Below are 25,333 nucleotides of genomic sequence, written 5' to 3' on the forward strand. Positions count from 1 at the left end.
TTTCCTGGAATTCATTTATGCTGTAAACAATTCTCCTGAAATTTCAGTTTCTCACCATTTCCTGATGGTCTCTGAAAAGCTCCATTTTCCTGTTGCAGGTGAGTATCCGTGCTGGGGTCCTAGGGAGAGGGGTCAGGTCTGAGCTCATGTTCCTGGAACCTGAAGTGGTTCTGTGCCTGGTGTTGCCACAAGACCAGGTTATCAGCTTGGCTGCTGCAGTGCTATCTGCACCTGACACTAGTGGCAATTTGTGATAAGGAGTTCTTGGGTTGGAGCTGTTTGCTGAGGGTGGTGTATGTTAGCATGAGTACAAAAATGGTGTTGCAGTGTTGATTGCTGCAGGATCTTGGTGGGGGGGAGTACAGGGGGTTTCTTTCAGAATTAACACTGGGCAAGAACAGTTAAGTTCAGGTTTACAGCCTAAGATACACTTGAGGACATACTTATTTGAGTTAAGCTGCTTTGGTTATGCTTCTGATCATGGAGTAGGTCAGACTTGAGAGAGAACTGCTCCTCTTTGGAAAGCAACTTCACGGAGAACTCTGGTAAAATACACATCGCAGTCCTCAAAAGAAGGACTGACCTTGGAGCTCACCAGGTTGAATGTACATATTCCCAGTATGTGTGATAACAAGATATTGACCATTACTTTTTTGGAGATACTTTCCCTTTTTAAATCTGACCCCAGTGCCAGCCCGAGGCTGTCCTGGCCACTTTGAGGCCGTGGGCACCCCAGCCTTGGTCAGCCATGCAGAGATGGCTCCTAACCAGCTGCACCCAGCTTTCTGAGCCAGGATTTTTTGTTTTGAGCTATTTTGAGTCCTCCTTATTGATGAATTACAGGTCCCAGCTAATGCATGACTGAAATTCATTCACACCACTCAGCTTCTGGGCATGATTCTGGGTGATTTTTTGACTCAAGGGCAACCTGACTCATTCACAGAAAGTGCCTTTTGCAGGGTTGTCTAATTTAGAATATCTTAAATACTCTTTATATTCATTGTAAAATGAATGCCAGATTGCATTTAACCAATTTACCTGGAACTTTAAATATCAAGATTTCTTTTTGTGTTACTGGCGCCACACTGTCTCCTTTGGCTGCTGCCCTTCACTGTGCCAATGAAGCAGGGATTCCTTGGCATGACTCACCCTTCTGGATGGGTTTCCTCTGGAAAGCCAGGAGGATTTTGGTAGTGACAGATCCTGAGTCAGGCAGTGAAGTGCATGGCTTGTGATAATGCTGTAAGGAACCAGCAAAACCCAAACACCCTCAGTGGTCCAGCTCTGCCAGCAGCGCTTTTTGTGGGAGTGGAACACTGAGGCTGGTGTGTGCTGGTAATCACAAGTGTGATTATTCCTGAGATCTCTTCTGGGTGTGATGAAAGGGGTTGGGATTAATCTCCATACAAAAGTAAAAGACTACAGGACCTGCATGTGGTTTGCTTTGCCTGCAGTAGCAGCAATAGTTTGATGGGGAAACCACCTGACCTTGTCATAACTGTTTATAACCTGACCCTGGACATAGTCTTATAGGGATGTGGTTCAGAATTGGGCTACCTGACTTTTTTGGGGTTTTTTTTGGGGGGGGGTTTTGGTTTGGATTTTTGTTGTTGCTTTTTTGTGGGGTTCTTGTGGTTCTTTTGGGGTATTTTTGGGTTTTTTTCTGCATTTGGTATAATTAAAATTTGTCTTTAAAAATACAGAAGAGAAACCTGCCTTGTCATCAAATGTAGGGTGCAAGATTCACCAAATCTAAGTGTCCTGTAGCAAATTGTGAAAGAGAAATCAACACTACAGTTAAAAGTGAAACTCAGAATCTGGGACTGTATTTGCAGTCTGGTGTGAGAGTGTTGACAGGGGTTTTTGGATGAGGGAAGAGATGAGGATTTGACTCCACATTTCAGAAGGCAGATTTATTATTTTATTATATATATTACATTAAAACTATAGTAAATGAATAGAAGAAAAGGTTTCACCTCAGGAGGCTAGTTAAGAATAGAAAGGGAAAATGATAACAAAGGCAGCTGCCTCAGGCTCTCTGTCCGAGTCAGCTCTGCTGTAATTGGCCATTATTTATAAACATCCAAGATGGGCCAATCACAGATGCACCTGTTGCATTCCACAGCAGCAGATAATCAATGTTTACATTTTGTTCCTGAGGCCTCCCAGCTTCTCAGGAGGAAAAAATCCTAAAGAAAGGATTTTCATGAAAAGATGTCTGCGGCACTCTGGTCCTGGCCTTTTCCTATATTTGAAAAGGCATCCTTCCATGTGTTTTGTTTTTTGACATAAATGCATGTTTTGTCCTTAAATCAGAATCCCAGACTGGTTTGGGCTGGAGGGACCTTAAAGCCATCCAGTGCCACCCCCTGCCATGGGCAGGGACACCTGCCACCAGACCAGGGTGCTCCAAGCCTGGCCTTGGACACTTACAGGGATGGGACAGCCACAACCTCTGTTTGATTCTATTTTTATTTGAGTCTATGTCAGGAAGAGCTATGTTGCTGTAAGGAAGGGCACAACTTCTGTGATGTACACTAAAATAAGTCTCTCACCCTGCAATATCACTGCTTGGAGCAGTGCTGAGGGGCCTGAGTAAGTGACCCTCCTTTTTTCTGCTATAACATTTCTGCCTCTCCATTCTGTGGTTGCAGATTTTGTTTATAATTGAGAGATTACTCTGTCCCAACGCTGATTGGAACCACATTTAGATGAGCGATGGGGAGGAGCATTTAAAACAATTCTTGGATTTCTTCTTCACACACTTGAACTATTTCCAATTCCTACTGGTCTAGTTTAGGTTGGCACTGTAACATCCACAGAGCAATTTCATACATCAAAGAGCAAAAGTCGTGAAAGTAGGAACTTGCCTGAGGAGCCTGGAAATCCCAACAAATAGCTAAGGTGCTGGGAATGTCTTTGAGAGGTGATGCAAACCCTGGGATCATTTGAAACATTCATCATTTGGATGTGGTTGGTGATAAAGTTTTTCCTTTGAGTAAGAACTGAGTACAGTGATTTTGGTCCAAAAAACCAAAAACAGTGCAGGGAAAGCTGCAGGTGACACAAGGGCTGGAAGTGACAAGCCTATGCTGGCATGTGGATTGAGTGGGGGGTTGTAGATTTATTACTGGTGTGTGCAGCTCCTGGAACAGGATCATCCTGCAAATGGGAATAAGAAGTTAGTGCTGTTAAGCCTCAGCAGCTCTGCTGTGTCCTGGCTTTGTCAGGGCTCTTTAAACCAAACAGGAACATGTTAGTTTAAAAGGTAAGAAGCACAACTAACACAAATAATGCTCTGTGTAGTGACAGAAGTTCAGGAATTTTATCTGTGTGTCCTTAGGACCATAATAGTCACTTTTACACCATGATCAGCCCTTTCCTCCCCCCTTTTTTTTGTGGTTAGGCGAAAATTATGAAATAGCAGAATATGGGCTCAACTCTCCCAGCTCCCTCACACTTTATTAGTTTGCAAAATGTGTGTGTAGGTGTCAGAGGGGAAGTTTCCGCTGTTTCATAATCCAGTAAAGATTTGCAATAAGCAAACTGCTCTGGAGTGGCTCATAAACTTCCACCCTTTTAGCAACATCTGTCTTTACCAGGCTGGGCTGGAAGCACATGGGTGTGTTCTGTGGGAGAAGGAATGGCAGAGCTGTTGGTATCATCCACACCACAGAAAAAAGCGCTGACCACAGGAGATGTCTGCAGCTCATGCATGACTCAGTGCAGTGCACACCAGCTCCTACTAGGACTCAACTTTTGGGCATGATTCTGGGTGATTCTCTGACTCAAGGGCAACTTGATTCTAGTTCATAGAAAGAGGCTTTGACAGGGTTGTCTACTTTAGAGTATCTTAAATACTCTTTTTATTCATTTTAAAAGCAGACACTTAAGTCTTTCTCCAGTGTTTTTCCTTTGGGAAAGAAGTAAGTACAGTGATTTCAGTCCAAAATACCAAAAACAATGGAGGGAAAGCTGCAGGTGGCACAAGGGTTGGAAGTGACAGCCTGTGCTGGCATGTGGATGGAGTGGGGAGGGTGGGGAGGTGGTAGATTTATTACTGGTGTGTGCAGCTCCTGGAACAGGCTCATCCTGCCAATGGGAATAAGAAGTTAGTGCTGTTAAGCCAGGAGGCGTTCAGTGGGTCACAGCTCATGGTGTGACCTGTGTGACCACAGTGCACAACTGCACCCAGGGAGCTGCTGGGGCAGGATGGGCTAAGGTGCAAAGTGCTTTCACAGCTCTTGTGCTCCTTGTTCTGCTCAGCATCAGCACGAGAGGAAAACAGCAGAGTCTCTTGAGATCACAGTGGTGACAGGGATGCTGTACAATTCACCTGGGGGTGCCACAGAAGCTCCTGTTCTGCTCAGCTCTGGTTCCAGCATGGAGCACGGGCTGACAATAACGGGAGACACAAGAAAAGTGTTTCTGAAGGAAGCCTCTCCAATTACCTTGTCTGAGTCTATCTGCTGACAATTAAAACCAGCTGCTCTGTGACACTGAAAGTGTAATCCACCACTTGCCATAATTCAGGTGTCAGCTGTGTACATGTGGCAGCCCAGACCACAATTGCTTCTTCACACACAACACCCTCCTAGAAAGCATGAAACTGATACACAGCATTGCAGCGACCTTCCCAGTGGGAATGAGAGCTGTGGATGGCAGCAGCTTCCTGGTGCTTCATGTTTTAGGCTTTGGGAGATGACTGTGGGCGAGGACAGGAGTGACAGGTACTACTGCATGTGTGCTGCCATCCTGTGAATAGCAGGATGTTGTGGGGATGAATCCCAGCAAAACAAGTCCCAGAGCAGCACAGCCCTACACACATTGGGTCTTGTGGGACTAATGGACAAGCAGAGTTGAAAAATCTCCAGATCAGAATAAATTAGGTCATAAAAGCATTACAAAGAGATAGGTTTAAGTAAACAAAAGTTCACAAAAACCCAGAATAGCTCCAGCTGGAGGGGAACTATAGGGATCATTGAGTCCAAAACCCCAGTCCTGGCAGGAGCACCTACAATGAAACCATAGGGACTGAGTGTTGTCCACACACTCCCTGAACTTGGTGCTTCCCTGGGAGCCTCTTCCAGGCACTGAGCAGCCTCGGGGTGAGGAACCTTTTCCTAATGTCCCACCTGAACCTGCCCTGAGGCAGCTTTGCTCCATTTCCTCGGGTCATTGCTGGTCCCAGAAGGGGGAGATCAGCCCCTGCCCAGGAGGAAGGTGCAGACAGCAATGGGGTCACCCCTCAGCTTCTCCCCTCCCAGCTGGACGGGCCAGGTGGCCTCAGCTGCTCCTGCCAAGTCCTGCCCTTGCACCTTTCACCATCCTGGTCCCCTCCTCTGGACACAGCTCCAGCCTTCATCTGTCCTTGGGGTGTTGAGGGGTCCAAACTGTCCCCAGAAATGCAGGTGAGGCTGTCCCAGAGCAGAGCAGGACAGTCCTCCCCCTGATGTCCTCTGGGGCAGGGCTGGCCCTTGGGGCTGCCAGGGCTCCTGCCCCACTTGCCCTCAGCCCAAAGCCCCTGAGCCCCTTCCCCAGGAGAGCTCCCCAGGCTGTCAGTTCAGTTCCCTTCCAACAGAGGTCACAGAAGTGGAAGTTGAGGCACAGAGAGGGACAGATGTTACATCAGCCAGAGGGCTCACTGGGAAACCAAAGCTGTTTCCTCTTTTTTACCTAATGTAGCTGTTCCCTAGGAATTCATCATTCTGAATTCCTGATTTTGCAGCAAGCTTACCCAGGAACAGGGAACTGATGGGTTGCTTTTCAAGTAACTGAGTTTCATTCTGCTCCTGATTCAAATCTGTTTGACCTTCCCTCTGCAGCATAAAAGGATTGATATGGGAAAATCTTTTTCTACACTGTACCACTGGAGTTTGATTTGAAAATGGGAAAGAAGAGAGTAACAGCAAAGAAATATATTGTTACTTCCCTCCTGATTTGCAGAATCTGTTGCTTCATCAGAGTCTGACTTAATATTTTTAATGTGGTAAAATTTTGGAGCACAAAACTCAAGGTGGCAAGGAACTTGCAGATACACTGAAGCTGTGAGGTTGTTCCTACAGTCTCCAAAGTGAGCAGGAACACTCTGTGCCTGGGTTTGGGCAGCCAGAGCTGGCTGCCAGCGTGAGCAGGCAGACACCTCTCCCCAGTCTGTCCAAAACGCAGCGAGGGCTCCTCTCAGAAGCTTTTTGTACATCTGGCCCTTATGCTTCCAGCCTTGGTTCCTTCCACTCCTGCTTTGTGCAGGTAAGTGGGACAGACCTTGTGTGTCTGAACACACTCCTTGTGTGGCCACAGAATACTGAAGGGTGGCCAGGTGAGCAGCCCTGGGTTTGGGCAGAGCTGTTTGTTTGGAAGTGCTGCTGGAGTGTGTCCATCCTGCATTTCCACCTCAGGACCAGTCAGAGAGATCCTTTCACTTCCCAGGGATCTTGGGATGTCACCTTAACATCCCCAGGTTCCTCTCTGGGGCTGGGGAAGGGATTCTGCCCTGGCACCAGAGCCAGACAAGGCCTGGGGAGCTGCTATGGTCTTCTTGGCTGCTGTGGAGGACACATCCCCTCTGGTTTTGTCTGATTCCTTTCAGAGGGGTGTTTGGTTAATCACACAGTCTTAGAATTGTTTGGACTGGAAGAGACCTTAAAGCTCATCTCATCCCACCCCCTGCCATGGCAGGGACACCTTCCACTGTCCCAGGCTGCTCTGAGTCCCATCCAGCCTGGCTTTGGGCACTGCCAGGGACGCAGGGGCAGTCACAGCTGCTCTGGGCACCCTGTGCCAGGGCCTGCCCACCCTCATTCCTTGCCAGTATCCCATCGGCAGCGGAAGCCATTCCCTGTGTCCTGTCCCTCCATGCCTTGTCCCCAGTCCCTCTCCATCTCTCCTGGAGCCCCTGTAGGCCCTGGCAGGGCTCTGAGCTCTCCCTGGAGCCCTCTCCTCTCCAGCTGAGCACTCCCAGCCTGTCCCAGAGCAGAGGGCTCCAGCCCACCCACAGCCCCGGTGCCTCAGCGAAGCATCACCCCGTGGCTCCGCGCTCCCCGTCCCGTCACACCGCGGCCCCGGTGCTGCCCGGCCGGTCGGGGGGGGCCCCGCTTGTTGCCATGACGACGCCCCCCTTTCCCGCATCCCCCCGAAAAGCTGCGGCGGGGCTGAGCGCGGCCCTGCGGATGCGGCCCCGCGCGTTTCCACGGCGACGCCGCGGCTGAGCCGCCCCCTCCCCGCGCTCCCCGCGCACACTCGGACCGGCCCCGCGCCCCTCCCGCTCCGCGCCCCCCGCACCCCGGGCCGGGCCGGGCCGGGCCGGGCAGCGCCGCCGGGGCTCGCAGCAGCGCCCGCCCGGGTGCAGGTAAGGAGCGCGGCCGGGCAGAGCCGGCCCGGGCTCGCCGCGTCCCCGCCCGGCCCCGCCGCAGCCCCGTGCCCGCACGGGCGAGGCCCCGGCCGGGCCAGCGGGGCCGGGCCCGGCGCCGCGGGGGAAAGCGCGACATCCCCCGAGCTGGAGCCGCGCCGAGGGGCTGGAGGGGCCGGGGCTGCCCCGGAGGGGGGCGGCGGGGCCGGGACGGCAGGAGCGGCTCTCTGGCTCCGGCCGGGCCGCCGCCGTGCCCCGGACACCGCCGCGCTGAGGGCGCGGGCCGGGCTGCGAGGTGTGAGGTGTGAGGCGCTGCCCAGCCCAGCCCAGCCCTGCCCTGCCCGCGGGGACCGCGCTGCCCCGGGGGAGCCTCGCCGGGCCGGGCCGGGCTGGGAGCGCCTCGCACGGGGCACGCCCGGCCGCGCTCCTTCGGGTGTTTGTGGAACAGCGGGCGAGCAGCGCTGTCCCGGAGCCCGCAGTGACAGCACTGCAGCCCTGGACAGGGCCCTGCGGCGCGCACGGGCTTTGGTCCAGCCTAGCAGTGCACCAACAGCCCAGTGCACAGCTCTTGGATTGATTTTATTAGTTTTAACCTGGATTTTTTTACTAGTTATAAAAGAAAATAAAACACGGGACAGTTAAAAATATTTTGAGGTCAGGTATCCATCCTGTTTAGATGTTTCCATCTGTGTGTGGAAAAACATCCAGACTGTGCAGGTGTGGGTGGTGAGCGGGGCTGGTGCCCTCAGGGGCAGTGGGAGGTGGTGGTGACAGTTCCCGTTGTGCCCCTCAGAAGTGCCCGGGCTTCAGGCTGCCTGCTGGCCTTGGATGGTGTCACCTCGACCCCTTTGGAGTGGCACATGGGATTGCTGGTGATTGCTCATCCTCCCCACCTGTGGGTCTGAGCAGATCCACAAGCCTGAAAGCTGATCCTGGTGCCAGCAAAACTCCTGGGGACAGCAAGTGACAGCCAGCCTGAGTGTCTCTGCTTTGTCGCCCATGTCTGAACCTAAAGCTTGCTGCTTTCTTGCCCTTCTCCCTCTGATCTCTATTTCCACAGAATCTGTTTTCTCTTTTGAAATGTGTAACATGAACAGCCTCTTACTGCACAGAAGGACATTTCATCTGGTTTTGAGATGTTGATAAATACCGTGGCCCACTCCAAACCTCACCATGCTGCTCAAGAACCCAGGAGCAGAACTTTGTGGCCCCTGGTTTGTTCCACAGCAGGCATTTGCTCCTGGCTTTGGAGCAGCAGTCAAATTTCGAAGGGAAGAAGTGTTTGATTGTCTTTCTCCACTGGGCCACCTGCCTGTGCCAAGGGTGTTCCTGAGTGCTCCTGTGTGTATACAAAGCAAATATTTTCTGCAGTGCCATTAGTCTCCTAAACACTGCCCTGGGCAATGCCATAAGTCAGGGGAAGGTCCAAGTGAGCAGCTCTCAGCCTTGCAGGTCTCTGTAGTGCTCTGGTGTGCCACTTGCAGTTTTAGCATGATCCCAGCTGGTGGTCTTTCTTAAAGGCTGAATTTTGCCACTGGAGGTAATTAAAAATCCATATCTCAGCTGATGGCAAGGACGGGGAAGTTCTCTGTTATGGCTGAGGAAATTCCTGAAAAAAGTAATGTACAGAATCTCAGGCTGGGGGAGGCTGGAGGCACCTCTGGAGGTCACCTTGCCCAGCCCCTGCTCCACCAGGGCCAGCCAGAGCCCGCTGCCCAGGATGTGTCCAGGTGGCTTTTGAGTCTCTGCAGGGATGGAGACTCCCCCAGCTCCCCGGGCACCTGCGGCAGTGCTCGGCCACCCTCCCAGTGCAGCAGTGTCTCCTGAGCTCGGAGGGCCCCTCCTCTGGGTCACTTTGTGCCCGAGGCCCCCGGGCTGTCCCTGGCCCTGTCCCCTCTGCAGCCTCCCCCTGGCTTTTCATGCCCAGGGATGAGATGCCCTGAGCCTGCTCTGCTGCAGGCTGGGCAGTGCCAGCTCTCTCAGCCTCTCCTCATGGCAGAGACACTGCAGTCCCTCCATCAGCTTCATGGCCCTGTGCTGGACTCTGTCCAGTCTGTCCCTGTGTCCCGTCCTGGGCAGCCCAGCTCTCGGCCCAGCACTCCAGGGCTGCCTCACTGCTGTGGAGCAGAGGGAAAGGATCCCCTCCCTCTGCCAGCTGTGACACAGCTCCCAGTGCAGCCCAGGACGCTGTTCTGCATTGCTGCAGGAGCACATTGCTGCCCCATGGGCATCCTGGTGTCCAGTAGGACCTTTCCTCCCAGCTGAGCAGCCCCCAGCACGTACCAGTGCAGGTTCTAGGAATATTTAAAATTCTGAGAAGCCAGTAAGTGAATACCTGTCAATATTGTTTGAATTAGAGTACTTCAAGCCAATTTTGTGATGAACAGGAGCACCTCTCTCGAGCAGATCCTGCTTTATAAGCACTGTCAGGGCTGTGCAGCAGCTCCATGCCAGGAGCTGCTCTCTCCATGCTCCTCTGCGCCCTGTTGCACACAGCATGTCCCTCCTCTTCCCAAGGAATGGATCACTCCCTGGTTCTGCTGTGCTTTGGTGAGAGGGTGAGGCTGTGGCAGGGCTGCAGACTCCTGTGTGCAGCAGCCTTGGAGATGCTCTGCCAGCCCCAGGGTCACTGCTCTGGAGCGTGGCTGTGCCAACACCCAGCGATCCCTGCTGGATGAGCTAAACCTCTGTGAGCAGCAGGGCCGGGGATCCTGGTTGCCTTTAAGTGTGTGTTTTGTGACCTGTGTCCCTGTCTGTGTGGCTGTGTGCACAGGCTGGTGTCCCCAGCTTTCTCAGGGTGGTCAGACTCAGGGGCCCTGTGCTGATGCCCTTCCCTGCTAGGCAATGCAGGAACCCATTCTCTGTGCTGGTGCTTTGTTTCCTGAACCTGAGGGTTTGTGTCTGACAGAGACAAACTGTTCAGAAGCACTGATCCTGCTGTCAGAACTGGTTGGAGTAGGCTGGTAGGGTCTGGCTGCAGATAGGCTCCATGTGCACAGCCCTACCCTTACACAGGGCACAGGATTCCAGGAGCAAAGCAGGAGGGAGCAAAGCACTCCCATGAGAATTGTCTTGAAAAATTCCACCCTCCAGCAGCACATTGGGGTGTTCTCTGGAGGGACCATGTGTCTGTGTGTGGGGGTTTCTTGGGGTGGCTTTCCTCCTCCCTGGCTTTTCCAGCCAGGGATCCTTGGCTGTCCCTCAGCAGAAGGCAGAAGTGAGGGGTGGATGTGAGGAGTCCTTGTGTCTTGGATGGGCAGCTGGCTGAGGAGTGGGGCTCACCTGCACCTTCTGTAAGATGTGGAGTTACACCCAATACCAGGAAAAATGGAGAGAGCTCAGGGCCTCACTGTTTGGGCCAAAACAGCTGCAGCTCCACTGTTGCTCTTTTAAAAGCTGGTTTGGGGAGTGGGGGGTTTCAAGGCTGCTGAGCAGCCTGATTCTGGTTTGTCTGGGTGGGCACAGCTTTATCAGATGCCACTGGGACATGTGTAAGCCAGAAGCTTTTTAAGACAACAGCTAAAAAAAAAAGATAAAGCTTTTGTTCAATACCTAGGGCAATCAGCAGAACAAATCATAGAATATCCTGAGCACAAGGATCCTGGTCCCACTCCTGGCCCTGCACAGACACCCCAGCAATCCCGTCCCGTGCCTGAGAGCTTTGTGCAAATGCTCCTGGAGCTCTCCTGGGGAGCCTGTTCAATGCCTGACCACCCTCTGGGGTTAAAACCCTTTCCTAACACCCAAGGAAAAGTGTGAGTTTGGTTTGCTCATTGTTGTGCTAATTTACAGATTTGCATCCTGGTAGGCTGAGTAAAGACCAGGCTGGGTAAAGACCAGGCTGGGTAAAGCCCTGAGCAGCCGGGTGTGATCCCACCCTGCTGGGAGCAGAAGGTTGAATTACAGACCCTGGGGGTTCCTGAGTTACCCTGTGATGATCTGGGTCGCTCCAGAGCTTGCAGGATCCCCTGAAGGCATCTCTGGGGCAGTGGTGCCTGCCTGGGCTCTGGCACCAGAGCTGTCTGAGCTCTGGGTCCCCCTCCATGGCCTGTTCTCTGCCCCCAGAAGGAACAAGGTTATCAAAGTGCCTTTGTCCTGCTGTGGCAGTGGTGCTGGGGCAGGTCCTTGCTGTGGCTGAGCCCCTTTTCCTTGTGTAGCACTCCTGACCTGGGATACTTCACAGCAGGTTGTTTTTATTACAAAAATTTGTGAATTTACATTATATAATTGATATATTAGTAGTAAGTGTTTGAAGGGGTTAATATTTTTTAAACATTTATGTAATATTAACAATAGTTACTATTTATTGGTATTACTTATAGAAAGCAGAAACAATAGATGTTATGAATTTATTACTAACAATTTCTAAAACTTTGAATCATTGGGGAATCAGCTGATGACTTTGTAGATAAAATTTGATTGACTTTTTTAAATGTTTTGTTTTTAGAGAGATTTTTGGTAGTTGAATTATTACTAGTATCTTTATATGGTGATTTCATTCCTTGGGAAACACTTTTTACAGTAAAAGATTTGTGTTTATATTTGGGATAGTACTGATTTGTATAGTGTCCTTCCAGAATATATATTTATACCAGAATTTAAAAAACTGTGAGCTGCAAACAACTGTGAGCTCCAATCCTGATTCTCAGTCCTCCAGGGGATGGAGCTCTGCAGGCCAGGTATTGTGCCATGCCCACACATGTGGGGTTACCCCAGGAATGCTGAGTTACAAGTTTACCAGTGTGTGCTATGGCTGATGGGAGCAGTGTTGGTGGGAAATTCTTGTCTGACACCATGGAAGCCCCTGACAAGAGGTGGGAGAGCCCTGGGAGCTGCTGAGTTTCAGCTGTGGCAAGAGCGTGCTTGCAAGTTCACACCAACTGTGTTCTTGCTGCTCATGTGTGGCCTTGGAACAGTTTTGGGCTTGGAATAGAATTTGTGCTCCATGTGTGCTCAGAGGGCAGGAGTTGGGACAAGGAGTTAGGGAGAGGTTTCCACCAGCAGCACAGAAGTTGCTCCAGCCAGGGGTGCTGGGGAAAGCGCTCACACTGCTGCTGAGGGACAGGTGAGGGGAACAGGAGGCTCAGTTGGTGGGAGAATGGTGGCATTGCTCAGATTGTAGAGGACCTGTAAGATCACTGAGTCCAACAGCAGGGCAGGGCCGTGGGCTGGATGGGCTCCTCTGCCTCTTGGGGGGCTCCCAGCCCTCTGAGCTGGGCTCCCTCAGTGCTGGGATGTGCCCTTGGCTGCAGAGAGGCCTTTCCCAGGAGGCTGCTGGAGGAGGGCTAGCTTGTTAAGGTCTAAATCTCAGTTGTTTAGCTTTTCCAGTTTAAAGAGCAGCGCCACAATCTGTAATCCAAATTCATTCTGTTCACCCTGAGCTCACAGTGTCCACAGCATCAGCCTAGACCTGTAAGGATTTGGAGAGTGACCCACAATCACAGAATATGTCAAGCTGGAAGGGACACCTAAGGACCATCAAGTCCAACTCCCTGCTCCTGGCACCCAAAATGAAACCATAATGTTGACTACTGCTTCACATTTCCTGTGCAAATATTTGCTTTTGTGTTCACATCATAGACTGTGAGAAACTTAGGTTGAGCATCATAAACCTGAGCACTGGGCCTCGTTATTTCTCTTCCTTTCTAGGCATTTCCAGTCCCAAGTTTGGTTTGAATTTTTAAAAAGGGCAAAAGTTCCCACAAAATGAAGAGTTGTCCTTGAAATATTCAACCCAATGATGAATCAAGGATTGACTGGATTTAAGTGCCAAAAAAAGCAGATAGATTCCTACTGGGTATTAGAAAGCACTGAAACAGGCTGGCTGCTAAATCCATTTTGACTTTCACTTGGAGTCTGTTGTCCAGATTAGTTTTTCAGTTCCTTCAGCTGTTTTGACACTTAACAGTGCTTTTCTGCGCCTGGAGAGCCTGACAGATCTGTGCTGTTTGCCAGTTGAGCATCAGGTGTTTCTGGTCACAAACCTGACAGAACCAGGAGAAGTAGATCCTCCCCTCAATGTGATTGTACCTTCCCACTCTGTGCCCTCTGATTGTAACACCTTTATCTGAATGTCTCAGGTTTTAAAATTCCAGACTTTGTCCTTTGTAGCCCAATTCTTAGCTAACCCTGCTTCACTGAAATGAGTATGCTCTTTTCCACATGGATGTCTTTCCTTTCAAATTCAAATTGCATCAGGAGGGGCCAGGCCATGGCTGTGGTCCTCTGTGTGGCCCTGCCTCCATGCTGGCAGCAGGTGCTGTGGAGAGGGTGCTGCTGACACTGGAGCCCCTGGGCCCATGGCTGGGGGCTGCTCACAGCCAGCCAGGGCCAGTGGTGCCCTCGAGGCCCTGACACTTTGGTTCCTCCTTGACATTCATGGCTAGACAGTCTTGGTTTGGAAAGACAGGTGCCTGCTGAGGAAGGCAGGAGCCTCCCCTGAAGTGGAGAATGTGAATCCCCCACCACCACCTCTGAATTGTTGTCATTTTTAAATTCAGGGGCTCTCAGGCAAAAAATATGGGAGCAGGAATTAACAGTTCTTTACTAGGGAAGAAAAGGATAAAATAAACAATGCAGTAAACCAAAACAACACTGCCAGAGTCAGAACACCCTGTGGGTCAGGGTGTTGGCAGCAGTCCAATTGGAAATGTGGCTGCAGCCCTCCTGCAGTGTCAGGTGTGGTTCTGTTGGAGCAGGGATCCTGTAGAAAGGTGCAGTCTTCCTCTGACAATCCAGTGGAAGAAGAGGCAGCTGCTGTTCCTCTGGGAATCCAGTGGAGAAGCCGTGCTGGTGTTCAGAATCTCCAGATTGTATCTGGGTAGGAATGCTTGGCTCCTCCCTCTGGGCTCACATCTCCCAATTGGATGCTGTAGTTCTTATCAGCCATGCAGTGACATTCAATAGCTGTTATCAGCAGATGTTCCCCCTGCCCCCCCCCCCACCCCCGGAGGGAGGAGTGGGTGTGGAAGAGATAAGGAAAACTAAAACTGCCCAGTTAATAGAAGACAACTGCCATCCAGATGGCAAATAGAATACATCTTGCCTTGCAGTCTGGGACAGACAGGTTGAGCATCACCAGTCCTGTGAGAAACTCAGGTGGAGTACAGGGACATCAAGTTCCCCCCAGTAACTCACACCCCCAGTAACTGCTGTCACTTGTGAAATTCTCTTGCAGCTGCTTGGAAGATCAAGGGTGACACTCGGACGGGAGAACGGGAAGGGGCCTGCAGGGAGCTCTGCCTGCTCCAGGGTGGGATTTGGCAGCCCTCAGTCACAGTCTGTTATTGTGGGCCCCCGTGGGAGCCAGCAGCAGCTTGTGGTGGACCTGTGCTCGTGCCATCTTATGGTGGTGCCAGGTGAGAAAAAACCCTCAGCATTTGCAGGCTCCAAGCTGGCACCTCACAACAAGGGTTGCATGGGGCATGTTGTGACATTCATGTGGGTTCAGTGGACCTTGAATGCATCTTGCAGGGGTTTCTGCTGGGAAAGACCATCCTGTGCAGTCACTTTCTCCTTCCTTTGTTGTGTTTATACTGGTACCTAACTTATTTTCTTCCCTGCTGCCCTGCAGGGCCTTGCTGTGTGCCTAGGCAAGGTGATGGAGAGCAGGGGGGAGATGGAGGTGGTGAGGAGCTCCAAGGGCAGTGCTGCTGGGGAGGTCAGTGTCCACGTGGTCACCACCGAGAGCACGGTGCAGAGCACCCACCTGCCCACCACTGCCTTCATCATTCCAGGTATGTGGAGCAGCCCCCTCCACCTGCTGCCTCCCCAGCCTGGACAGCCCACAGTCCTTGTGGAGCTGTGCTCCTCCCAAACCTTGGGAGGCAAAGCCAAGCTGCTGTTGCCATCTTGGATGTTTTCTGTGGCTATCCCACATCACTTGGACTGTTTGTGATCAATCAGATCTTCCTGAGCTTTAAACTGAGGCCCTGATGGGAGGGGCCCTGAGCCAGGGCAGCACAGTGTGCTGGTGCCTGCTCTGTAGGGCTGTGGGCTCCTGGGCTGCTGCATTAGCAGGGAATCCCAGAATAGCTCAAGCTGGAGAGGATCCATAGGGATCATTGAGTCCAAAACCCTGCTCCTGGCAGGAGCACCTACAATGAAACCATAGGGACTGAATGTTGTTCACACACTCCCTGAACTTGGTGCTTCCCTGGGAGCCTCTTCCAGGCACTGAGCAGCCTCGGGGTGAGGAACCTTTTCCTAATGTCCCACCTGAACCTGCCCTGAGGCAGCTTTGCTCCATCTGCTCGGGTCATTGCTGGTCCCAGAAGGGGGAGATCAGCCCCTGCCCAGGAGGAAGGTGCAGACAGCAATGGGGTCACCCCTCAGCTTCTCCCCTCCCAGCTGGACGGGCCAGGTGGCCTCAGCTGCTCCTGCCAAGTCCTGCCCTTGCACCTTTCACCATCGTAGTCCCCTCCTCTGGGCACAGCTCCAGCCCTCATCTGTCCTTGGTGTGCTGAGGGGCCCAAACTGTCCCCAGGAGTGCAGGTGAGGCTGTCCCTGAGCAGGACAGTCATCCCCCTGATGTCTCCCTTCGATTGGCCAGGGCACTGCTGGCTCCTGTCCCACTTGCCCTCAGCCCAAAGCCCCTGAGCCCCTTCTCCAGGTAGCTCCCCAGTCTTGCTCCCCAAGTCATACAATTTTCAGGATTATCCCATCCTAGGAGCAGAATCCAGGTGTTACTCTGGTTTCATGCACATGGTGATTGGATTGCCCAGCTGTCTGGTCTATCCAGATCTCTGTGTAAGGCCTCTCTACCCTCAAGGGTGTCCACAGCTTCTCCTAATTTAGTGTCATTGATAAAATTACTTAATGGACATTCTGCATCCAGATAATTTATAAAAAGAAAATATAAAAAAATTAGGAGCACTGGCCCTAAACCCTGGGGAACCCCACTGGTGATGGCCACCAGCCTGATGTGCACCCAGGTCCTGTAAGGCTTTGAGCCCAGCTGCAGGAGAGCCATCATCCTGTTGTTCACCCAATGGACAGCGGACTGGATGAGCTCTGCACTGGACTCTGTCCAGAAGGCCACTGTGAGAGGCAGCATCAAGGCTTTGCTAAAATCCTAAAAACCACATCTATTGCCTTTGCTTAGTGGGATGACCTTTCCATAAAGGGAAACTCAGTTGGTTAACCAGGACTTCCCCTTGTGAGCCTGTGTTGGCTGTGACCAAGGACTGCCTTGCCTCTCCAGTGTTTTTCAGTAACTCCCAGAAAAACCCTCTCCCTAATTTTACCAAGCATTGTAGTGAGACTGACAGGCCTGTAATTATCAGTCATCCTTCTTGCCTTTCTTGAAAACTGGGACAATTTTGAGTGCAGCTGACCAGTGTCTTTTAGGAGGTGTTTGAGCAAAGCATGGTTGTGTGTTAGGTGAGATCAGGGGTTTTCTCTAGAAGCAGATCTCCCAGTTTTTCCTGGTGCCTCAGTTCTCATTGCAGAGAGGTCCTGGGTGGCACAGTATATTCCTTTGAAACATAACTAAACTGAAAATTGCAGTGCAGGAGCAAACTCCAGTCACATCAGGGCACTCTGTCACATCAGGCACAGAGACAGTGTGAGATCAGGCTGAAGTGGAAACCCCTGAATGTGGACAGTGTTGGTGCCACCCCACAGCATGAGCCATTACTGGCTGCAGATTTTTTGTGTCACTCTGCTTCCTTTGTGCTTTGGCCCATAGCAGAGCCCTGTCCTCTGGGATCCTGGGCTGCCTTTGAGCCTTGTTTGCATCAGTGAATTGTTCTGTGTATGCCTCTGGTTGTTTGTCTCCTTTCTTCCCCTCTCAAGCAAACGCCACTGCCATCAACCTTCCCACGAGCACCTTAGAAATCCAGCGATTCCCCCGGGAGCCCCAGAGGAGCACAGGGGCCGAGAGGCCAGACAGGGGAGCAGGGAATGAGCCCATCACTGCTGCTGTCATTCCCCAGATCAGTGGGGTGCAGACCTGCAGCACAGTCCGTGTGCTGGAGTGGAAAGATGGGGTGGCAACTTTGCCTGGGAGTAACCTGCGGGTAAGTGTAGCCCTGGGCCGCTGGGTTTGAGCCCTCTGCCTCTCCCCACAGCTGTTTGTGCTTTTAAATCCCTCAGGATGTGCCCTGGCCCCCCTGCACCCCAGCTGGAGGATCCCTCAGCTGCCCCAGCTCTTCTCCTGCCCCATCCCTGTGGCCCTGCCATCCTGGGGGCTTAGCACAGAGCTCACAGAGGTGCCTGGGGGGCTGCAGCAGCTCTGCCCTGCACAAGGAGGCACAGGGGTGCTACGTGCTGTGCAGGACATCTTTCCTTCCAAGCTGTGCTGTGCCCCAGCTCCTGCCCTCACGCTGGGAGCAGCAGCCTTGTGCTCATCTGGCATTGGGTGCCTTAGGGGTACCCTCAAGTGCATGACAGCTTGCAGAAAATGCACCCATTTCTCAGCTGTGGCTCAGCCTCAGGACACCTCATCCTGCAGCCCCCCACCTGCCAGCTCCAGCTGAGTGCCCAGCATGGCAGGGCACCTTCACAGGGCCTGGGCTGCTGTGCTCAGAAGAGTTGTCCTCTTGTCAGACACACTGATGACCATCCCTGTCCCTCATTTGCAGAACAACCACCAGTTGTATGTCTGTCCTGCTGAACTCTTTCCTTGCTTTTGGTTCATTGCCAGTTCCGGATCAATGAGTACGGCACACTGAAGGTGGTGAGTGCTGATAAGCTGCCTCCTGTGGAAGCTGTGAAGGAGGCTCACACAGACAAAGATGGGGACTCTGAGGTGGCACCCCCCAGCAGAGACAATCCTACTGTGGCTCAGGGTAAGGGCACCGTGGTGGCACTTGCGGGGTGGGTACCAGCATCCAGCAGATGCTGCCTGGTGTCTGTCTGTCTGTCTGTGTCCCTCGGCGTGGCTCAGTGCTTCTCCTGCTGTCGCAGACGTGCCGGAGCAGCCTGCGGCAGAGGGGCTGTGCCACTGCGATACCTGCGGCCGCAGACACGTGTGGGACGGCGCCCGCGAGGGCAGGGGCTTCTGCAGCGAGCACTGCCACCAGCAGTTCAAAGAGAGGTAAAGGAAGGGGCTCTGGGCCCTGCCCATCCCTCTGCCCTGCCCCACGTGCTCCAGGGAGGGATGGGAGCACCTCTGGTAGGTGCTGGGGGTCCTGTGTGTTCTGCTTGTTCCTGGAGCCAGGCTGGGGGAGGAAAACTTCCCAAGGAAGCCACATTTTCTCCTGCCCCATGTGTGGCCTTGTAAACACATATCTGCTGCAGCAGGAGGTTGCTGCAGTGTCTTCCAGGCTGAGCAGCAGTGGAAGGCCACAGGTCATGGGGCATTTCCAGCCCTACTCCTGACCAGTGTGTGACTCTCAGGATTTGTTTTCCAGCATCTCTGGTGCAGCTTAGAGCCCTAATACTAAACTAGATTCCTTTTGATTCATCCCTGGGTTCAGGATTCTAACACCCAAGTGTGTGAGGGTGACTCTGGCCTGTTCCTGGCTCTAACTCTTGGCAACTTGTGCGCATACATCCCTTCACAGGAGGGTAGGGTCATGTGTGAGTAAGAAATGGGGGCACAGTGATTGTCCAGCAGCCCCTCTCTTGCTGACACCCCAGGCAGTGTCACTGTGCTGCACTGGCTGCAGTGCTTGGCCCTCCCTCCCTCTGTGCAGGTCTGTCATTGTGGAAAACTCTGCCAGCAGCACCAATGCCACTGAAATCCTCAAGCCTGTGAAGAAACGAAAGAGGAAGGACTATCAGAGCCCCTCGGAGGAAGAATATGAGTCTGAGCAAATGGTAGGACAAAGACAGGGAGGGGGTGGGTGCAGCCAGTGTCCAGGGGGATGGAGGCCAGCCCTGTGTGCACAGATCTCATCATCCTGCTCAGGGCTCTGGCAGCTGCAGGTCAAAAGGGAAACAGGTTGGCCAAAATGCCAAAAAGACTTGAATGTGTGGAGATGAGGGCTGGTTGTTTGGCATGTGGAGCACTGAGGCCTGGGCAGTGCCACACTCTCCAGGCCGGGCTGTAGGCACTGACCCCTCTCAGCTGCTCTCTTTGAGTCCAGGCCACCACAGTAAGGGTTGCAGTAGGAGGGTGTCTGTCTGTGTGCTGAGTGTCCTGGGGAGGGGAGGGACTTTGACAAGGTAAGGAAGCTCTGCTTGCCAGCCCTGCCTGGAGCAGGTCCAGTCCAGGTGTGATTGCTGCCAGTGAGCCCTGAAGTCCCTGCAGGCTCCCACCACCAGATTCTCTGGCACTCTGTCTCTGGGCCAGGTGGTCACACTGTGGACCTTGTGGGGATGCACTATGGCCCTGGGCACCAGTGTGAGGATACAACACACAGCCAAAAACCTCTGGGTTCTGTTCTGTCTGTTCTCATGTCAGGAGGAAAAGCAGGAAGAGAGGAAAAGCTCTGTGGAAGACTCTGCCATGAGCAATGTGGAGGCCGAGGCGTGGAACGGGAGCCAGCACGGTACGGAGGGCAGGGTGGCTGTGGGGTGAGCACTGCTGCTGGGGCTGGGGTCCCCCTGCAGGGCTGGGCCCTTCTGGTGCTCCTGCAGGGTCACACACCCACTGCAATGCGCTGGCACGTGGTCCTGAAGGCTTGTGAGCTCCTCTGCTTGCTTGATCCTGCTCTCTCTGTCTCTTTCCGTTTCTCTCCTTTCCTTTCTCTCTCTCCATGGGAAGGGGGCACCCCACGGACACGGCACTGGCCCCTGCTGGACAGAGCTTCCTGTCCCTCCCCTCGGGAGCTCAGTTTGTTACTGGCTCCTGGGCACTGTGTTTGCTCCCAGGGACGCTGTCCTGAGCACAAACAGGACTGCACCACGTGTGGCTTTGCCCTCCTTTGGGATGGGCTCACAGGGAGCTTCCCTCCTGGCATCAGGAGCTCACAAGTTTGGGAGCTGCTCATGTAGGTGCAGTGCCGCTGAGGCCATTTGATTTGGGGTTGTCTCATCCTGTGGGATCTATTCTGTATCAGAGATCTCAAAAGCAGAGCTGTCAGCATGGAAGGAAAGGAGACAAGCTGAGGGATGCAGTGTGTGCTTGGCTGGGTTTTTTCCCTGTAGTGTCAAGGAAAACTTTGGGAAACATGAAAATAAACATTTATGGAAAATAGATATTTATTTGTCTTTGAGTACTGAAAATCATGGTCAAAATAATTTTAAAATTAAACTGCTCCAACTTCATACTCTTCTCCATAACCAAGTGCAGGGACAGTGGCAGGGGCCAGGTGTCATTAACCCCTGATGTTACAGTCAAAAAGGAATCTCAGATATCATACCTGCTTCTCACTGAGCCCTGAGCATGTAACCTTCCCTGCCTGCATACAAGTAGGCAGTGATGAGCTTTGTTACTTCAGCATTTTATTTTCTCTTATTTTAGAAGTACTTCAGCAAACAAAATACACACCTGGATGCCTCAGTGCAGCAGTCAGTGTATGCTCTGACTCTTGGTGTATTTGTCATTCCCTAGAAGTGCAGAGCTTGTACTCATGGATTCCCCAGCCATGCCTGGCACATTTTTTATGTCCTAAGGAATAGTAAAAGTATTTTTCAGTCTGAACATGTCAGCAAAGCAAGGTCAGTCACCTTGCTCACTGAAGTCCACCTTTAATTTCTTCCCTAAGTTTCTGGTTTTTTTCCATCTCCTCTTCCCCTAAGCCCAAAGGAGGGAGGGAGTTGGTCTGTTTTTCCCCTGCATTTCTAGCCTGCCCTACCTGAGGCCAGCTGCCATGGCTAATCTGTGTCTGAAAATTCCTCAGCATTGGAGTAGGCACAGCACCCCTGGAGTCCCTTCAGCTGCTGCAAATTAGGGAGACAAAGAAGCTGGAGAGCAAGAGACTTGGGTTGTGTTTCACAGGTCTTGGGCAAGGCCTTTGTGGCCTTCCCAAAGGCATGAAGGGTCACCTCCCTGCCTGTGAAGAGACAATGCTGTCTTCTCTGTTACATGGGCAGGCACATCTCTAGGGCATCAGAGTGGCCTTGCTATGCCATGGGGCTCAGGTGGCTGTCTCAGAGCAGGGGATGGCAGAGCTGGGATGTGAACCTGCTGCTGCTTTGACTGTCTAGGAGCCCCTTGCAGCTGGGAATGATTCCCAGACCTGTGCATGGATCTTGCTGGCTGCCACAAATCCATCCTGTGTGGGCATAGCAGAAGTTCTGTCTGGAAGAGGGTCTGCTCAGGTCTGGTGTTCTGCTAGCTCATCCCTCACACTCCCTGGAGTCCCAGACTCGTTGGAAGGGACCTTAAAGCCCATCTGGTCCCACCCCCTGTCATGGGCAGGGACACCTTCCAGCAGCCCAGGTGCCTTCCTAGGACATGGTGAGGACATTTGGGTCATGGGGGGCTCCTGGCTCTGCCCCTCGTGGTGCAGCCAGTCAGGTTTGCTGCAGAAGGGGCTCTGGCAGGATGGTGCTGAGCTGAGCAGGGATGCAGGACCCTGTGTGAGAGTGGGGCAGGGCTGGAGCAGCCCCTCAGCAGCGTTTGTGTGCGTTTGTGCTGCGCTCAGGTGCCAGTGAGGAGAAGAAAGAAGGCTGGTCTTGGGCGTCCTACTTGGAGGAGCAGAAAGCTGTCGCTGCCCCTTTAGATCTCTTCCAGGATGTGAGTTGGGATTTTCCTGTCTTTTTCCCTCTTTCATCTTCTCTTTTCTTTCCCTTTTTTTCCCACCCCTCCTCCTTCTCCTCTCTTCCTTGCTTCCCTGTTTTGTGGGGACTCTGAGCAATAGCCAAGCTCCCGTTGTCAGCTGGAAGTGCCAGGGCAGCCTCCAGTTTTGATTTGCCCAGAGTCCCTCTCCCCAGCAGGTGCTGGCCCCATCCCAATCACCCCACCTTTGCCTAGGACACTGCTGTGACTCTGGCAGGGTGATGGAGCCTTTCCAGCCCTTCCTGGAGCCAGGTGGGCTCTCCTGAGGCTGTGCTGCAAACAAGTCAGGCCTGTGTCCTGCTTCCCCTGCTGCAGCTTTTACCCCAGGGACACCTTGCCCTGTCAATAGTAAGAGATGTAAATCCATAAGAAGGTGTAACACTGGGGTTTTTTTGCTATGGGAAAAAATAAAATTTGGATGCCAACATAACCTGTGGCCCACAGTCTCTTGGTCCCAGCAGCTCCCATTGCCTGGTGGTTGCTCCCCAGGTGGGTTCTAGACCCAACTCCCTGTGTTGGTTTTACATTGTAGTTTAATTTTTGTTTCCAGTACCAAGTAGCTTCCCAGCACAAGAATGGCTTTAAAGTGGGGATGAAGCTGGAGGGGATCGACCCACAGCACCCATCCATGTACTTCATCCTGACAGTGGCTGAGGTAAGGAGCCTCCAGTGCCCCTGTTCCTTGGTTCCTCCTGGCTCAGCCAGAGGCTCTGGGGCAGGGGAGGTGCTGCCAGCTGGCCTCTGGAGGAGACAGGCCCTGTCACTGCAGGAGATGAGCTGCTGCTGCAGCAGCTCAGGCAAACAAGCAGGGAGTTCCCTGCCAGCTTGGAGGGACTGGACACAGCACTGTGGAGCTGTGTTGGTCTCTGTCACGCTGACACAGCACAGTGGGAGGGATTGTGGTGATGGCAGCAGCTTGTGTCCCTAAGACAGGTGCTCAGGCACTTGAGATGCAGGGTGTGGAGGCATCCCACTGCTCTTCTTGTGTCCATGCAGATCCACTTTCCGCTCAGCCTTGTGGCAGCTGGACCAGCCTTGCCTTGCAGAGCTCCCCGGGCAGCCAGTGTGGCATTTAGCCAAAATACCTGCACCAGCAGCTTCACAGGCTGCAGAAAAGGGAGTCTTTGCACTTGCTGGATCCAGCAAGGTGCTCCACCATGGCATTTAAAGCACCAGCCTGATCATCTCTCCTTTAGGCTGGCTTGTGATGCCTTTGGGCTTGTGGTGCCTTTGCACTGACCTTTTTCCGTGCTGGTCACCCTTTGAGTCTGGTTTGTGCCTCCCAGTTTGGGCACCGGTCTGTGGTTGACTTTTGGCTTCCCAAAGTGGCCCATGCTGAGCTGGTGTGTGGGAGGGGGTGTGATGCTCAGCCAGGGACAGCAGCAGGTCTCCATGGCCCTTCTCCTCCCTCCCTGCTGGCAGGTCTGTGGCTACCGGATGCGTCTCCACTTCGATGGCTACTCCGAGTGCCACGACTTCTGGCTGAATGCTGACTCCCCTGACATCCACCCTGCTGGCTGGTTTGAGGAGACAGGGCACAAACTCCAGCCCCCCAAAGGTAAGGAGTTCATTCAGCTCGGGTGCTGGGTCCTGCTGAAGGAGGGGGATGAAGAGTGGGCCAGATGTAGAGCTTGAGGTGGGGACAGGGTGGCTCCGTGGGGCCATGGAGGGATGCTGCTGTACTGGTGGAGTTCCACAGGACAACATTTCAGGCACCCATCTCTGCTTGCTCACATTTTGCTGCAAAGCCCTGTTGCTCTGGACCTCCCAGTGCCACCAGCTGTGCCCCAGGGCAGGCAGGACTGGAGGAGGAGCTGTGCTCTGGATTTCCACTCCACTGCTCATGTTTCCTAACACCCCTTCAAAAGCACCCATCAGCCCTCAGCCATGGGCTTTGGGCACCCCAGGGCTGCTGCAGGTCCTGTCTGCCCACAGCAGGATATGCTGGCAGGGTGACAGTGGCTCAGGGATGGCCAGGCTCACCCTCACATCCTCCTGGCTGTGAGCTCACTGCTCTCGTTTCTCTTCCTGAGGGGTTGTAGGTTATAAGGAAGAGGAATTCAGCTGGACAAACTACCTGAAGTTAACAAAGGCTCAGGCAGCTCCTAAGCACCTCTTCATGGTCCGAAACACTGTGAGTAGCAGCATCTCCTTCCTGCCAGAGCCTACAGGTTCAGGTGTGATTCTTCCCCTCCGGCTGAGCAAAATGCTTCCACCAGCATTGGGCTTTGCTTTGTCCATCCCACACCCCTCAAGCCCACAGTGCTCAAGAGCCAGGAGTATGTGGCACACTTTGTTGCTCAGGATCTGTAGCTTGGGCACTCATTTGATATGCCCAGAATTGGTGCTGGTCTGATTCTATTTCTTCCAGGTTATGTCATGGACAATTTAAAATGAAGTATTGATGAGAAGTAACTACTATTCTCAACAATTACTTGGATAAAATATATCACCTAATGTTTCATAAGTATAGTTCCTTTGTCTCTTTGTATCTTTGTTGTTTCTGTGTCTGCCTATTTTTTTTTCACATGGAAGCTTGGGTAAGGAAAGTGGGAATATAGGAGAATGACAATGCTGGTTATTCCTTTATCAGCTGCACAGGAAACTCACCCTACTGACAAATCAGCCTCTCCAAGTTATTTATTGTGTCTAAACCCTGCTCATTGCTGCAACAACCCCACCAGTGTGTGTGATTGTCCTAGGGTGACATGTGGGTTTGCTTTCTGGAGGGGCCCCCTTTTGGAAGTTTTCTCCCAAATTTGCCCTAAACCAGGACAGTGATGCAGTGTTTTGTACAGAATTTGGATCTAAGAAATAAAGGCAAGGAAGGAAGAAGTGCCCCATCCCAGCTCCTCCTGCCATGCCTGAGGCATTGGTCACTGCTGACTGTCACCACAAACAAGTGTTCTGGGACAAAGCAGAATTAGTGTCAGTTTTCTTGGAATTTACTGGTTATAGAAGATCCTGAGGGTCTGAAGATCACTTTTCCTCTTTCTTTTTGTGGCCCAGCTGAGTTGCTCACCCACTTCCTCTTTCCTTGCACGGCAGCACACTGCCCATGTGGGAGCCTGAGTGGCCCCATGCTGTCTGGAGGCCAGACAGGGTCTGGTTTTGGGAGGGCTTGGGCAGGTGCCTCCTTGCAGCAGGCGTGGGCAGTGGTGAGGAAGGAGCCGGGGCTGCAGCTCTGAAAAAGCTCTGCCCCTCTCTCCTGCCAGCACGAGGCTTCTCCAGGCTTCAAGGTGGGCATGAAGCTCGAGGCTGTGGACCGCATGAACCCCTCCCTGATCTGCGTGGCCACAGTGACTGACGTGGTGGACAATCGCTTCCTGGTGCACTTTGACAACTGGGATGATACTTATGACTACTGGTAAGGC

General features: G+C 52.7%; 1 protein-coding gene across 3 annotated transcripts in view; it reads left to right on the forward strand.

Annotated features, from left to right (window-relative positions):
* Positions 1-7,127: 7,127 nt before the first annotated feature.
* Positions 7,128-25,333, forward strand: part of L3MBTL1 (L3MBTL histone methyl-lysine binding protein 1) — a 28,291-nt gene continuing 10,085 nt past the window's right edge. The window contains exons 1-13 of one of the 3 annotated variants that reach the window (XM_074553659.1): positions 7,129-7,348; positions 14,526-14,706; positions 14,922-15,084; positions 17,144-17,367; positions 17,994-18,138; positions 18,257-18,386; positions 18,988-19,111; positions 19,698-19,785; positions 21,826-21,917; positions 22,510-22,614; positions 23,382-23,517; positions 23,993-24,093; positions 25,175-25,326. In XM_074553659.1, the coding sequence (XP_074409760.1) occupies positions 14,949-15,084; positions 17,144-17,367; positions 17,994-18,138; positions 18,257-18,386; positions 18,988-19,111; positions 19,698-19,785; positions 21,826-21,917; positions 22,510-22,614; positions 23,382-23,517; positions 23,993-24,093; positions 25,175-25,326 (1,433 nt within the window). In that variant the 5' untranslated portion in view covers positions 7,129-7,348; positions 14,526-14,706; positions 14,922-14,948. Of the gene's footprint in view, positions 7,349-14,525; positions 14,707-14,921; positions 15,085-17,143; positions 17,368-17,993; positions 18,139-18,256; positions 18,387-18,987; positions 19,112-19,697; positions 19,786-21,825; positions 21,918-22,509; positions 22,615-23,381; positions 23,518-23,992; positions 24,094-25,174; positions 25,327-25,333 lie in introns of all 3 variants that reach the window. The other 2 variants (XM_074553661.1, XM_074553660.1) reach the window with 2 other exon arrangements.

Source organism: Zonotrichia albicollis, chromosome 17 (genome assembly GCF_047830755.1).
Source record: "Zonotrichia albicollis isolate bZonAlb1 chromosome 17, bZonAlb1.hap1, whole genome shotgun sequence".
Taxonomy (NCBI): Eukaryota; Metazoa; Chordata; class Aves; order Passeriformes; family Passerellidae; genus Zonotrichia; species Zonotrichia albicollis.